The sequence below is a fragment of the Sebastes umbrosus genome, chromosome 4 (genome assembly GCF_015220745.1).
Source record: "Sebastes umbrosus isolate fSebUmb1 chromosome 4, fSebUmb1.pri, whole genome shotgun sequence".
NCBI lineage: Eukaryota > Metazoa > Chordata > Actinopteri > Perciformes > Sebastidae > Sebastes > Sebastes umbrosus.
In genome coordinates this window covers 6037756-6053596 of record NC_051272.1, presented here as the reverse complement: position 1 = coordinate 6053596, position 15841 = coordinate 6037756, and the positions used below count along the sequence as shown (strand labels likewise).

Below are 15841 nucleotides of genomic sequence, written 5' to 3'. Positions count from 1 at the left end.
TCATCATCACAACTCCCCGAAATGACGCTTTGTATTAGCAGAATTTGATCTATTCGGTCCTATACATTTGGTAAGTCTAGAAGAGCTGTATGATTCAATTATTTTGTCCCATTCATGTGTGCAGGGAGCCAACAGGAAGTCTCAGATCAGCTCGGATGGAGACGGACTCTACTGAGCATGCTCAGTGGGTTTAAAAATGCAGAACCGCGAGGAAACCCACGGAGCTATTTCATGTGCCAAGTGAGCAACTTGCCGCCTTTGAACGTGGTATCCAGTTCACCCTCATACATCCATCATATAAACGATGCAGGTGTCAAAATGTAAAAAAAAAGAATCATCTTTGATAACGTTTAATGTGGAAGGAAATGTATTCCAACACTTTGTTTGACCTGAAAGATACACACAAGCCGCTGTGGCTCCGTGTTTAGAGCTCCCTGCCCACCCGCCGGGTCTCGCTGGCAAATGAGCGGTGAGCTCCAAGCGCCAGCAACATGGAGGGAAGCCAAACATCGTTCATTTGCACATACCACCCACAATGCAACGATACAAAGCCGGTTGAAAATCTGCAAAGTTGACCTTTAACAGAATCTTTGTTTACAAGAAAACTCCACGGGGCACCTTTAAGGTATTGGATGTTTAACACCATGTTTTTGCAGCATTCTGCCTCTGTTGACTTCACATTATTTTTATAGTCCTAGATTAGCATTTTACTATGTACTTTGTTTTGTACTCACAACAGTTCTATATTTTATTATTATTATTAGTGGTCCCATTAAAATAAATTAGTAGAATTAATTTAAAATATAGTGCAAGCAAACAATGACATGTTGATGCCAACTTCTTGTTTATCAATCTAACTAATTCGTTAAGCTTGTGTTCATCAAGGTTGTCACTATCTGAATCAAGGCCTGCCGGTTTCTACTCTACGTCTCTCAAAGACCTTGTGTGCTTGCTGCTGATAAACAAGATAGCAGAAAGGTCTTTAGCAAAAAACTGTTGTGTTGTCCCTGGAGTTTAACAGACGCACGAGTTAGAACATGGTCAGCTTGGGGAACTTTGTGGTGTCTCCCATGGGACACAGACACGCAGGAAGCCTGACTACGGTGGCAGAACTGAAAGGCTTCAGCAACCACAGTCACGACTGGTGGCTGGTGGTAATTCCAAGCCCAACATCAGTATTGAGTTACACTACACATCTAGACATTAGACACCCCTTTACCTCTCTGTGCCAGCCTAATGGACATTACCCCAGACTGTCCACATGAAACCTGCACTCAAATATTCACTAGCCACTGTCACTATCTGACCAGCCTACGAGTTTTTAAAATCGAGAAGCTGTACAACAACATATGGTGGTTAGTTAACTGAATATTGTATTTCTTCAGTGTTCAATCTTTCATTTTTTTTCTGACAAAAAATGTTTTAACAGTAGCCTAAATCGGTAGTTTGTATATATTTTTCTCGTCAAAATTCAGGCATTTATCAGACACTCAATCTGCAAATGACTGCAAGTATCAACACAGTACAAGCCAGATGCACTACAGTTGCTCAAGGCTTAATGTTACAATGTGGGAAATGCTGAGTGATGCCGTCATGCTGATCCAGCACATACTGAAGAGGTGAAGATTGATTTCAATGAGTTGTGAATACTCAGCAGCTCATAACTTTCAGCTAAGATGTTTTTGGCCGCGTGCGTGAAAAACATTTTCTGAACACTTCTGTTTGAATACGGCTTCATCGCTGAGATTTAGTGTCTGTGAGATGCTCCGTGGTTTACATCAGAGGAACCAGCTGCTCAGAAAACACAAATCAACTTCTTCTTTCGATCAGGAAATGACTGATGGCTACCAAACTTGCACTTCCTGTGATCAACTGAAATCCCTGGCTGAAAAAAAAGTCTGGTTCTTGGGACATTTTGTGATTGGAGGAAATTTCCCAAATCTGTGAAACATTGCGTAAAACAACTTATTCCTTAAACACTTGTTAGCAACGTTTTTATCATGTGCATTAGCGTCTGGTTTCTACCTGCTTCCTCACTCCATCTTCCACAATGCGTCTCCTGTTTTCTGCCAGTAAACAAGGTCAAAGGTTAGGAGACACGGAGCCGTTTGCCCAGTGAGTCACACAGTTAACTGGGATCCGTGCCACGTCCCTGCACTGCAACATCTTCTAACCCTGCAATCTGTCTGGTGGAACAAAATTCTCATACTCGTGCTTCAAGGTGTAATTAGATGATCATAAAAGAAAATGGGGCAGACTCTGGAGTGGGATGGTATGGAGGTGTGAGAGATGTAAAAGAGCTGCTGGAGGTCTTTAAATCTGCGTGGGAAGGACAGATCTGACTGTGCATCGGTGCATGCTGGCATACTGTATGTTTCAGTTTCACACATACACACTGTGATCTTGAAGCACAACAACATGTTCAGATAAAAAAAGGGCCATTTCAGACAAAAATCAGCCCCGCAGGTCATTTTGAAAGAACAGTGCGAGAACAAACAGGCTCTGACATGCTCACTCAATCTGCAAGGAAAGGGCAAGCGAAATACTTCAGGGTGTGTTTTAACACTACTACTCACAATTTTATCTAGTCGACAGGTTTATCTGGCTCCTTACATAATCATAATCTCCATTAACCGCAGTCATAATGTGCATCAAGAGTATTATGTTACTGAAAAACGGGTACTAGCCAGATAGTCAAACAAAAAAATGTGCATCACATTTTCCGTCTCTTTGCATAGTTACATACTTTGTGGCTGGATTCAGTCACATCTAACTAAAATCCTTACCATTTCTTCTCTGGATTTGAAGATCTACTGCACGAACCAAAACACAAGTAACACTGAATCAAGTGGAGCTACACTTCTTGAAACAATTGTGAAGATAAGTATTATGAACCCAGACATGGCAACGTGTGGTAAATGACGCATTAACTTCCAGAGTTGCTTTGCAAACAGTAAGAGCCAGGTCTGAGCAGGCATTGGTGCTGTGAAGCGTGACGGCTGAACTGCAGATAGAGCTATTTGTTTGACTGCTGATTATCGCTAACCTACAACTTTATATCTAAAGGCAAAAGCAGGGAACAGTAGCCAGGCACCACGGGCAGCCAGTGAATGGAAGGAGGGAGACTGATGGAGGGCAGAAGAAAGGTAGACAGACACCGGTGAAGTGATAGAGGTGAAGAAACTAATTGAGAGACGGAGGAAGAGATAGTAGATACAGAAATAGAAAGAAAGGAGTGAAACTGAAAGAAAGTAAGAGACAAAAGGAATGATAGACAAATAGGCAACAAAGACTAAGGCTACATCCACACTAAATGCATAACTTTTGCTACGTTTAGGCCTTGCGCCCACACTACTTCCGCGTTTTCGAGCACCTAATACGGAGACGTTTGAAAACGCTGCTGACCCAGTTTCAGTTTTAAAACTCCAGGGTAGCATTTTAGTCAGGACGGGCAGAAACTGAGACCTTTAAATACGATGACTCAGACACCCACGTTCCCTTCTTGATTGGGTCTTATCAGCCATGACGTGTCCTTCCCTGATTCGTCACGCCCCTATCACGTGAACCTTTTCCGGAAGAAAACAAACGACATCTGTTGTGTTTTCCGCCGCGCTGAACGCCTTACACTCGTGTGTTACTTTCAGTAACAGCTCCACCTCGTCGTCGGTCCAAGCAAAGAGTCCCGGGTTTTACTTTTCGCCATTGCTGTACTTCTTTCGTAGTATTTTCTGCAACTGAACAACCAGCCTTGCTGCTACCTGTTTACACCAGGACGTGCATGCCCAGTGTACGTGAATGGTCATGTGATATGCGTTTTCAGGAGTTGTAGTATGGACGGAGATTGATTTTGAAACTGCCCTAAAACGCTTGTCTGGACGGAGATCGTTAAAACGCATTAGTGTGGATATAACCTAAAAGAAGAGAAACAGAATGAGCCATCGAGAGAGATGGTGTGACTCCACTGAGCAGATAGCCCAGTTCTGACTAAGTCTCCAAGTTCAAGCTCAGTTGTTCCATTTTACACCCCTCTGCCCACTCTACCACATCTTACACTACAATCCTGCCAACCACAACAAGGCCTGGCAACTTCAGGCTGACTTACTGCCATCCGAACACTCATCTTGGAAATAACGGTATTGAAAAAAAAACTTCTTTGGACACATAATTAGTAGTGAAACAACAGGGCAAAAACATTACGATCATGCCGAGGGCAATGCCAGGTTAAGTTTGGGTAGATAGAAAAAATTGGTTCATTTTAATGCACACAACTCCTCAAAGACTTCTGCTGGACCACATGCTAAGCCAGATTTGGCTATGGATGGTAAGTCGGTAAGTCTGACCTCATTAACATGTGACATTATATGAAACTCGGAACAAAATTGTATCCAGAATCAATTTCTCCTCATTTGTCAACGTTGCGGCCAGAAACCAAGCAGTGTTTGTTTCCTCAACTAGACTCAAATGAAAATGTTTTCTTTCCAGTTCTGCTAGTGCAGATGTAATGTAAACGTATCAGTTTACACTTGCAACCCCAATATGACTCAAAGCAGTATTTCAGAATGGACAGCGAGGCCATGGAGTATTTCATGAAGCTTTTGAAGTACGGGTTAAGAGGTGTCTGATGTTTGGATCTGTTCTGTAACTCAACACCAGTGTCTCTGAAGCCAAGTTCACACTACATGACTTGCTGTCTTGTAATCGGGAGTTTTGAAGTCCTTGTGGTTTTCACACTACATGACTGACCGGCGACAGGGAGTCACACACTACAAGATCTTTCACCGGGAGGAATCCCAGATGAGTATGTCTGGTCTCCAACAGACTAGGGATGCACCGATACTGATTAGGCTTGTCGCAGTCGTCAGTGTTACCGGTGTTACACTGGGGTTGGGCTCACACCGATTGCATAACGTACCCACCGCCTCAAGTACTGCAACATGTACAGTAAAGTTCCAAACTGTTACAGGCGACCCCTCCCCCAGGTTTCCCCTCAACTCATGTCTTGCGCTCTCATTGGCTGTAGCTCCCCGACAGGTCCAGATATTCAGCCTGCTAGATATCTAGGATGTGTCTGAGATGCATCTTGTCTCGCGTCTCCAGAGCAAACACCGATTTGCCTCTGATCTGGGTCTTTTGTCGGGGAGCTTACAAGCTTACAGCTTACAATTAGAGCAAAGTTATTTGTATCTGTTGTAAAAAAACAAAGGCGGGTGTTAACGGTCATCACTGACACTAATCGATGTTATAAAGTAATTACTCTACAGTCAGCTATTGAAATAATTAAGTATAATGACAGTCCAACAAGACTTGGCTTCTAACAGCACAATTTTAATCTTCCTGTCAACCTGTCAGATTTATATTATCCTAATATCCATGATTGCTTTTTGTATGCCATCTGGGGTTGATTTTCTTACACAGCTCATCTCATGAATGTGATGCTCTTTGGGAACTCACTCACAATGTTATATTTCTGGATTCTTTAACAGGATGATGTGTTAATGCACCACAAGTCTACATTTTTAACAATAGTACCACACAATGACAAAGCAGCTTTAACAATAAAACGTGATGCATTCACAGATACATGCTCAAGCAAGTTTCAAGCTCATCTAGTTCACTCCATAGTGAAATGAATTGAAACCAGAGAAATGGAAGGAAAACCACTCAACCATCTACAGCATAACTGCACGCTATGAAAAATGTTTTTGCAGCAATGCAAATGCATATGTAAGAGGAAACCATGCAAAACATCGGTTTGGTCTTTTAAGGGAAGCGAGACAAAAACTATTCACATGGGACGGCAGTATCTTAGTCTTTCTTGGAAAGCAAGGCCAAACCTCAACAAAGCTCTGCCCTAAACCAAGCTGTGTCATCACGTTAAACTGATGTGCTCAATACGTGTGGTCCCTGCAGAAAGCACCCTTTTTAAAATACTTGTTCTGTGGTCTGAAGTGAAAGTCTAATTTCACTGCCATGTTCCTGTTCATACACTACAATCCTGCAGCTGTGCATACTCCGATTAACGTAACCGGAGGTGGACGTGTTCAACCGTGCGAACACAGCCTCCCTCTTTCATTCCTTCAACTACGGGGCGTTGCGATATTTGCACATATCCAAAACCTGTTGATATCCATGTCTTTCATAATGATTAAATGTAGGTGTGTTTCTCCTTCCAACCAGAAATGTGGGATTTTCTTTTGGGCATGCATCTCTGCAAACTGTCAGCTAGCTGGTGTCCAAAGAATGCTCCTAAAACCCGAATAATATCGGCATATCCCACGTGTCTTAATTTGAAAATGCTCCATTCGGAAGAATGTCCAAACGGAATATGTTGTTTAAATGACCCGTATCAAATTCAGAACATTGTCATATTGCATTAAAGTGTATGTAAACATAGTCACCGTCTTCTGATTCTTCTCTTTTGGAGCTATAGTTGCTATATAGAGTGCTGCAGGAATGAGTCCTAAAATCCGGCAATGAGTTAGCATTTAACTCTTCCGGTCCCCTCGTCTGGAAGTCAATGGGTTTTTTTAACTGTTTTTCTAGTTAGATGCTTGAAATAAGGTCTGTGGTTAACACAAGCTTAAGAGATTTTAACATTTTGTTCTACGACATAAAATACATCAATAAATACCCAACTCGTGAACTTTGAAGCCTTAATGTGTCTTAAAAAAGGCGCTTGCTAAAAACCGGCTAAATGAGACCACTAAACGTCATCACGCCGACTCGTCAAGCCTCGTTGTGTATACACGCGCTCATGCGACCGCGGTGTAGTTCGATTATAGCCTAACGTTAGCTTTTTACTTCTGGCGATTGCATTCACACTTCAAAAATCATAAAAGTGGTGTCCATTTGTGCTAAACAAACTGTATGTAATGCAATATTATCAGCAATAATCCAAAACCCAATGGAAAAATCCCATTGACTTTTTGTCCAGGGAACCAGGGTGATGCTAACTTCCTGGTTGACCTACAAAAATACATCATCCCTGGAGCACTCTATCAAGCTACTGGTATTGCAAACTGAACGTTTCAAGCTACTGCTTCGTATTAGAAACCACACAAACTACTGTAAATGATTTATTTTGAATCAGAAATGATTTTCTTATTTGCCCTTATCATAGGATCTAATCACATTTGCTCAAAGTACGGCATGCCACAGGTATCCAAACATTATGAAAATACAGCATCGCTCTCCCCTAAGTCTAAATGATAGGGGAGTTGGCAGAGCAACGTATGAGGGCGATTTCTTCGGTCATTCTGGTGCTGCTGTGTGGCATAGGGGAGCTGTTCCTGTTTATAACAACATGGGCACCACCGACTGCCAGGCAAGCAGATGGAACGAGGGGAGCAAGCAAACGCACATCTCAACCTCACATACACAAAGACTGCAGACATAATGGATGCAGATAAAAAGAGTGAGAGTGTTGTTGAAGGATATAATGTGTTGAACGCTGAGCTAAACAGGCTCAAGTTACACAACACGGTTGTCTGACCAGCAAACACAAGCTTGAACCTAGACATAACATAGGCAAGAGTAAACAAACACAGTTTCATCCTTTAAAGGGAAGAGACATTCCTCAACCCTGGAAGACACAGCTGGGTGTACAGACTGGACCGACTGCCTTTGATAAGTGGTAAAGTATAGGTCTGCAGAGTCCCACACAAAGATCTACTGGAACGGTACGTTGGAACTGCCCTCGGCCGGTCATGTTTATGACCCGTTCCACAAAGTTTCTTTAAATAATTTGACTCTACTGTACCGTAATCTTTCCAGACATCGTGCTCAAATACCACTGGATTTCCAGAACCATGGGGGAATTTGGGAAATAAGGGCCTTGTACAGTGCTTTAAGGTTAATTATCACTCTGGTGTGAGAAACATACCACAGAGACTGATTGTTTGGTCATGACACACAATGAGCAGGAAGTGGGTGTCTTGAAAACTGGAAAAAAAAACGGACACAATGTCCAACAGAAGTCTGTCCAGACCTAAAAGTACTCTGTGGAGTTTTTGATCACTGGTGGCCATGTAAAGCAATATCTTAATGACCCAGTATTGTTTTGTATCTTGTACTCTGCCAGGACGTGTACGGGGAGGGATATGCATGCCTCAAGGGTGACTAAACACATTTCTACCAACATCAGAGGGCGGTAACACATATTGACAGCCAGACCTCGTCACGTTAAACTTTTCACTTCTGTCAGAGTATCTGAAAAGCTCTTCTGAAGAAGCATGTAGTATTGTTTATTCGATTCATTTCCAGGCAGAAGATTTATATCTTCTGGTTAATTTGACTCTCAAATACTGAATAAAGAGGAAGACACATGGAGATAAATTCATGTTTAGCTGGTAGGCCTCAGTATGGTTGTACTGCTGACTCAGATGCTCATCTAGTCTCAGCTCAGACCTGCCAGCCAAATGACAGATGGTTGTTTGGTTTTAGGGGGGAAAAAATGATTTAGAGGCAACAATATCCCATGCCACTTGCCCACAGCACTGTCCCAAATGAACACTCTAAATATTCATCACAAGAAATTAGATCACTCACGGCTTGCGTGGCAAAATTAATCACAAAATGTGGTTGAGAGGAGATGGTGGGGTGAAACAGTGGGTAGCTAACTGCAGCCAAATACTTAATTACAGGGAGTAGAAGTAAAGAGGATGTTTATGCTTGTGCTAGTGAAGGGATGAGGAGTGTACATGCAGTTGCGAGAAAAGACTTTGATTGGTGTTTTGGGTGAACGAGATGATCCACCATCATCTGTTCTGACTAAACTGTACTACCCACTCGCTCGTGTTGTAAGAGTGGTGGTTTTATTTTGTGATTTATTCTGCAGACTGCTGTCAATCGTGTGAAAAGACAGATTGTGGTTGGTAAGTGGACTTTTCAGGGTGGCACTGGACTAGCAGGTAACGCAACGAAGGGTGGGTGCTACGCTTCAAAGAACTGTGTGGGGGTGGTTTGTTCAGATTTGATTTACAGTCGTCTGGCAACGTCAGCAAACTCTCATTACATTTTGATTAAAATGTTGCTAAATCTTGATGTGGTGCACAGAAGTATGTGACTTCGCCTTCTTCCAACTGACCAACTGCCCACTTCAAACCAGTTACAAGAGTACAGACAGACATTTCTGATGTAAAATTACAAAAGCTTTGGCAGAAAGTTGCGTGTTCATGTAGGACAACAGTGCACATAGTAAGAAGCAGATTGAGGAAATAGGTTTTCCGGGCCTTAATCATTTTCCTGCTATGACGCGCCAAAAAGTGTATTGTGAAATCTCAAAGGTAAGAAAAGATTTTTATTTTTCACACATTTCCTTTTTACTGCGATCCTACCTGATTGTTTGGTTTGTGCTGGGAGGAGGTCCCTGGGATGTTGAGCGAGTGGCTCCTAGTGACAGCCGCTCCTGTTGATGCTCTCCTGAGCTGTGTGCGAACTGACAGTGATGCTTTCACCTCCTGCGGGGGGCTGCTGCTCCTGCTCCCTTCAGTCTCAAGCACTGCATCCCAAGGATCCCCTGCGACTCCTGGTACTGTCTGCGCAGTGCTTCCTGATGCCAGGGGCGCTTCCTCATTCTCAGCTTTACGCTTTGTAAGCGGGTCCAGATCCAGCCAATCAAAGCGGCTGATGCTAGAAGGTTCCACCACTGCTGGCTGCTGAGGCGGCGGGTTCGGTGCCAGAGAAGCTGTGCCCACTTGAGAGGAATCTAGGTCAGTGCTGGCCGATTTGCCATTCTTCAAGTATTCTGAGGTGCTGGCAATCTTGTCGAACAGTTTGGCCATCCCTGGGTCTACTGTTGGCTGTGGGAAGACCATGGCAGCAGCGGGCTGGATGGGAGTGAAGGCCATGAAGGACGGCTGCTGTGCCGTCAGGGTCATGAATGGCGACATGGTTGGAGTGAAGCCATTCTGAAATGTGCCTGGTTTGGGGAATGGAGCAGAGGGGAACATTGGGGCTGGCTGATGGGTGGGAGTGGACCCACTGGAGTTAGACGGGGTGGTCAGAACAGGTGTCCACTGGCCGCTCTGGAAAGGAGAGCTACAGGAATGGCCTCCAGGGTAGGAGGCACTGAGGTTAAACCCCAGTAGTGACGAGGGGCGCGACACTTTGCTGTTAACCCCAAAGTTTTCATCCAGTAGGAGCTTTTCAAGTTCCTCATTGGTCAGCTTGTCCACATCAATATCCCTGAACGTGTCCGGCTCTGCCTGCTTCTTGGTCTCTGGGAAGACAATGAGGTCCTTTTCGGGTCTATTAGTACAGGGTAAAGGTCGAGGAGCAGTAGTGGTAGATTTAGATGGTTTTGGTTTTGAGGTGGATGCTGCAGAGGGAGATGAGGATGTTGAAGCTGGAAGAGTGTGTCTCTTATCCCTTTGCAATTTTGCTAAAGCCTCTTCCTCCATGCGAAGGGCTTCCTCTTTACCCACAACCCCCTTTGCCTGAGGGACATCCACCTTGAACCCATTACCACTTGATATCTGGGCCATTCTGTCAACTGGAAAGTGCCATGAGTGTGACGGTTTTTAAGTCAGTGTGGCTCAAAGGGTTGCGTAGCAAATCTTTAAACACCTAACAAAAAAGAGGGAAAAAAACATTTGGATTAATGAAATCAAGAGGTGGTCAAATGGATTCAAAACAGCCTGTATATCATTTAGAAAAAAATAGAGATTATACTAGCAAATCAGACCAGAAATATTATAATAATTATAATAACTAGGGCTGTCAATTGATTCAAATATTTAATCACGATTAATTGCATGATTGTCCATAGTTAATTTGATTAATTGCACATTTTTTGTCTCTTCAAAATGTACCTTAAAAGGGAGATTTGTCAAGTATTTAATACTCTCATCAGCACGGGAGTGGGCAAATATGCTTGCTTTATGTAAATGTATGTACATATCTATTATTGGAAATCAATCAACAACACAAAACAATGACAAATATTGTCCAGAAACCCTCACAGGTACTGCATTTAGCATAAAAAATATGCTCAAATCATAACATGGCAAACTGCAGCCCAACAGGCAACAACAGCTGTCAGTGTGTCAGTGTGCTGACTTGACTATGACTTGCCCCAAACTGCATGTGATTATCATAAAGTGGGCATGTCTGTAAAGGGGAGACTCGTGGGTACCCATAGAACCCATTTACATTCACTGATCTTGAGGTCAGAGGTCAAGGGACCCCTTTGAAAAGGATTTCCCTTCGCCTTGTGGCTGTAACCAGGCTTCGACTGCTTATTGATTTGCTGCCATTTGACACATATGCACAGCCAATAATTACTTAGGCTTGTTTTCAAGTCAAGGGCACCAATTGGGTCACATAACCATCACGGGCTTTATTACCAGCATGTTCATGTCATGACATGTAGGCTAAATTGATCATCTCACACACAACAAGCTCTCCTCTATCAGTGTGCCTCTACTGTGTGTTGTTCACCTTGACATTGCAAGGTGCACACAGTGCAACTGTTTAACCAAGCAGCCGGGCTGACCACATACCAAAAAAAAGACTTAATCAAACAATGGTGCAAAGAGATTAATAACTAGGAGGTGACATTTGACTCACACCACTTATTGGCACGCAGTTAACACACACATATGTGTGCTTCTGTGAAGGACAGCAACTAACAATTCATTTGCATCATCAAACTGTTTTTTCCAACTCAAAAACATGTTGACACCAAACAACAGCATCCTCCATTCTTGATAATCCTAACTATTTATGGTTAGCCTACAACAGGAAGGAGCCAAGAGTACCCCACGTCTGTAAGATGAGAAAAACATTGCTGCAAAGAGTGTCTTGTGGTCCTAAAATGACACAGCGCCTTCTCAAAGCGACCATTCATTGACCGATCACAGCCCCAGGGTTGAGTGAGTTCCTTCCCTCCCCAGGCGTCACCGGCCTCTCCTGAGCTTCCCCTCCCATTGTGGTGGAGAGGGCTGGCTGTGCTGGGGCTCAGGCTAGCCTAGCACTATTGTGCAGCTGAGGAATTTGGCATGCTAAGCAGCCCAACGGGTCTCTCTCTCTCTCCTCCTCTGGCTTTCTCTCACTCTGTTAGCATTATGTTAGCACCATGGCCCAAGATTGTCTTATCAGCTGTGCTAACACCAGCGGGCGGTGACAATGTGGCCGCATTCATTAAGCATTGGACGAGGAGAGCACGGTGCCAACTTTGCCAAGAACACAGCTTTGGGACACTAAATGCATAAAAGGTCGTCGTGTTTTAGCGCCTGCTGTCACTGATGGCTTAATGCTGTGCAGAAATGTCACATGCTCTCTGGCCAAAGTAGTTCAACTGTATATTATTGATTTTGCACACAGTTAGAATGCATGCTAATGCAGATTGAAGCATTCGTAGTTAAAGTCACTGTTCCGTAACCAAAAGGTCAGAGCCCCTGAACTGCCAACACTGAGACTAACACTAAACAGCAGCTACTTCCTGATTCTGTATGTAAACACTGGGTCATCTGAGAAACCACATAATGTGATTAAGGTTCATAAACATTTAGTTTTTCTTTTGAACTGTTTTGCACTGTAGATAATTGGGCAGGTAATCCAATATACAGTAGTTCCAATTCAAGGAAGGCTAAGAAAAGGACAATGTATGCTGTATAACAAAAGGAGGACTCAATCTACACTAAGATAACTAAAACCACGTCTAAACACAGACGATCCTGAATCAAGATAGCCATATGCTTAAAGTCCATATATGGCAACAGCAGACATAGAAAGGAGGAAAGTCCCACTTGTGGAGTAAACTCTAGCCAAGACAAATACTCCGTTGCACAGCACCATGGCAAAGGATGGCAGAGCCCAGGTCCTGTAAGAGCTTAATGCAACATGACATTCAAATATTCAGAAAACAACAGCTACCCGAGCCCCGAGCCTCCAGTGAAAATGCTTCACTGAGTGAAAAGGATGCAGAGGTCACACTAACAAATAGGACTGGAGAGTCTGGAGACTTCCCAGATCATCTGCTTGATGGTTTGACGAAGCCAAAATCATGTTTTTTTTTAACCCCCTTAACATACAGTTTATTTAAATGTTCCCTTTAGGCAGATTAAAGGTTCACATATATTCTATATCAGCTTGTTCCAGATTTTCAATTAAGCTAAATTATGTTTAAATTGGGGCTGTCAAAGTTAATGCAAATTTTATTTAACCCCACTAATTTCTTAAACGCATTAACGCAACTTGCAATTCTTAGGTTATAACAGGCTCAGTTTTAAAGATAGAGTGAAGATACTGGTATCATATGAAACTAAAAAACCTAAGGAATCCATTGGTACCAATCATGTCATACTAGCTCGCGAAGGAGGCTAAATAATGTTCCGAACTTATGCTAAATTCTGGCAAGGAAAAACTGGCATGGCCATTTTCAAAGGGGTCCCTTGACCTCTGTCCTCAAGATATGTGAATGTAAATGGGTTCTATGGGTACCCACGAGTCTCCCCTTTACAGACATGCCCACTTTATGATAATCACATGCAGTTTGGGGCAAGTCATAGTCAAGTCAGCACACTGACACACTGACAGCTGTTGTTGCCTGTTGGGCTGCAGTTTGCCATGTTATGATTTGGGCATATTTTTTATATTTCATATTATTTAAAAACCCTTACCTTCAAGAAAAGAATGCCTAAAAAGACTTTAACTTTGGAAGATATCCACTTGTCTCACTTACTCAGACTGTTTCAGATAAACTGTGGAATACATTTTTGCACAGAAGTAGGACTGTAGATTTGACCCCTCTCTCTTCCATTAAAAGCACATTAAGAGGGAATGTCTTAATGGCAGGAGGAATTATTGCAGCAAGCAAAACCTGTTTCATTCTTCATATGGGCACCTGACTATTGTTTTAAGACAGACTTAAAAAATGATGAACCTATTATGACCATAGACTCTTTATATACAGTCTATGATTTTGACCTAATGGGACTGAGTAAGAGTTTTTCCTTGTAAGAGCTGTGCAAAAGTGCCGATGTTAGCAATACACTATACAGCCGATCAAAGTACAGGACAACATCTTTAAAAAAGGAAAATAAGTAACCAAGACGTTCTGTGGTTGATGGAATGGGAAAGTTAGCAATACACTAAATCTGCTAAATCACTATTTTTTCTGTACTGGCTTTAGGAATGCACCAATCCAGCTTCTTTTAGTCCCGATACCGATACCGAGTACCGATCCACTACCAGTGTTTAAGTAATAAGCTGTATGCCTCACTGTGTGGAGTGACTGGGATCACTCTTTCATGTGTAAGACAACATCAGACTTAACTTAAACATTGTTTTCATAACTTTGAATTGTTATTTATTATCAAATCGTACACCAGCAACTTGGTAAAAAAAATCTTCAGAATTAACAGGAATTACTATTCAAGTGTAAACCTTTTTAATGCAGCAACAAATTGGTCAAAACTAAACAGGAATTAAAATTCCAGAACATAATGTATATAGTACTAAAAACTGTATTGATTTTTATAATATTTAACATGCAAAGATTAACTCAGTCAATACTTCATTTAATTTGCAAAGAGATGCATCCTCTCAGTGTATGTGTCCTCTCAACATAGTGCTATGATGTTCGATGTTACAGGGACAGTGATAAATGCAAAGGCAGATCCCACTGTTCTGATTGTATTAAAAAAGTAAACTTATTTTACTCCAATTTGATGCATATGGTGGTGTGTTCTTTATACTATAACAGTTTTCCTGAAATTAGATTTAAAGAATTGCAATATATTGCCTTGCTTACAGTATCACAATATATTGAATCATTACCCCTGTATCATGATACGAATCGTATCGCCAGATTCTTGCCAATACACAGCCCTAATATATAGTATAATTCAATTGAATAGATCGGCCCCATTGTCGCCAATATCCAATCCAGCTGTTTGATACATCGGCCCGATATCTGATCCGGTATCGGTGCATCCCTAACTGGCTTGTCTATTGCTGAGGCAATCATTAAGTCTATAAACAAAACAAAACTGACAGGACAACTGGAGGAGTGAAATCCCAAGTATTTGGTTTAGTAGACAACTATTTTATTTAGAAAATGCATGCACAGTAACAACACCTCCAATCTAACCCTATCTTTTACATTGTAGGACCTTTAAAAGGTCCCATATTGTAAAAAGTGAGATTTTCATGTCTTTTATATTATAAAGCAGGTTTAAGTGCTGTATAAATACTGTTAAACTATCAAAATGCTCAATATACGGAGAAATACACACAGCCCGTATTCAGAAATTGTGCGTTTGAAACAAGCCGTTTGGATTTTTGTCCATTTGCGATGTCACAAATCTACAATATTTAGACCATTACACGATTTTAAACGTAAATATTCTAAATGTGTCCCAGTTTATTTCCTGTTGCAGTGTATGTGAATAACATCAGCTGAAAGGAAGTAAACATGGACCCAAGCTGTTGCCTAGCAACACAATTCCATTGCAATTCCGTTGAAATGCACTAAAACGGAGCATTTCAGACAGAGGGTAAATACAGGTATATTCAGGCAGGCAGTATGAGGAAAATAAAGTTTTTTTTTTAACATTACAGCATGTAAACATGTTCTATTAGAAACACAAAATACAAGTATGAACCTGAAAATGAGCACGATATGGGACCTTTAATTGAACACAGAATTGCACATTTGGTGATTGTCATAAGCAGAGTAACATGCAAACATGCAATCACTAACTCACACACAAGCAGTTCCTATATAGTGTGAACTGCTGTTGTGTTCACAGCAGAGTGTGGGTTTCCTCTTTAGTTAGTTCTCACCTAAAGGAGGACTTGTTAGCTAGTTATTCAGACTATATAACGCTCATCCCTG

The 15841-nt window shown here is 42.0% G+C and overlaps 1 protein-coding gene across 1 annotated transcript in view; it reads right to left on the bottom strand.

The window, feature by feature from the left end:
* pik3c2a (phosphatidylinositol-4-phosphate 3-kinase, catalytic subunit type 2 alpha) overlaps window positions 1–15841 on the bottom strand; it is a 56435-nt gene that overhangs the window by 39222 nt on the left and 1372 nt on the right. Inside the window, exon 2 of the mRNA XM_037766714.1 lies at window positions 9336–10566. Within this exon, the coding sequence (XP_037622642.1) occupies window positions 9336–10484 (1149 nt within the window). The 5' untranslated portion in view covers window positions 10485–10566. The remainder of the gene's footprint in view (window positions 1–9335; window positions 10567–15841) is intronic.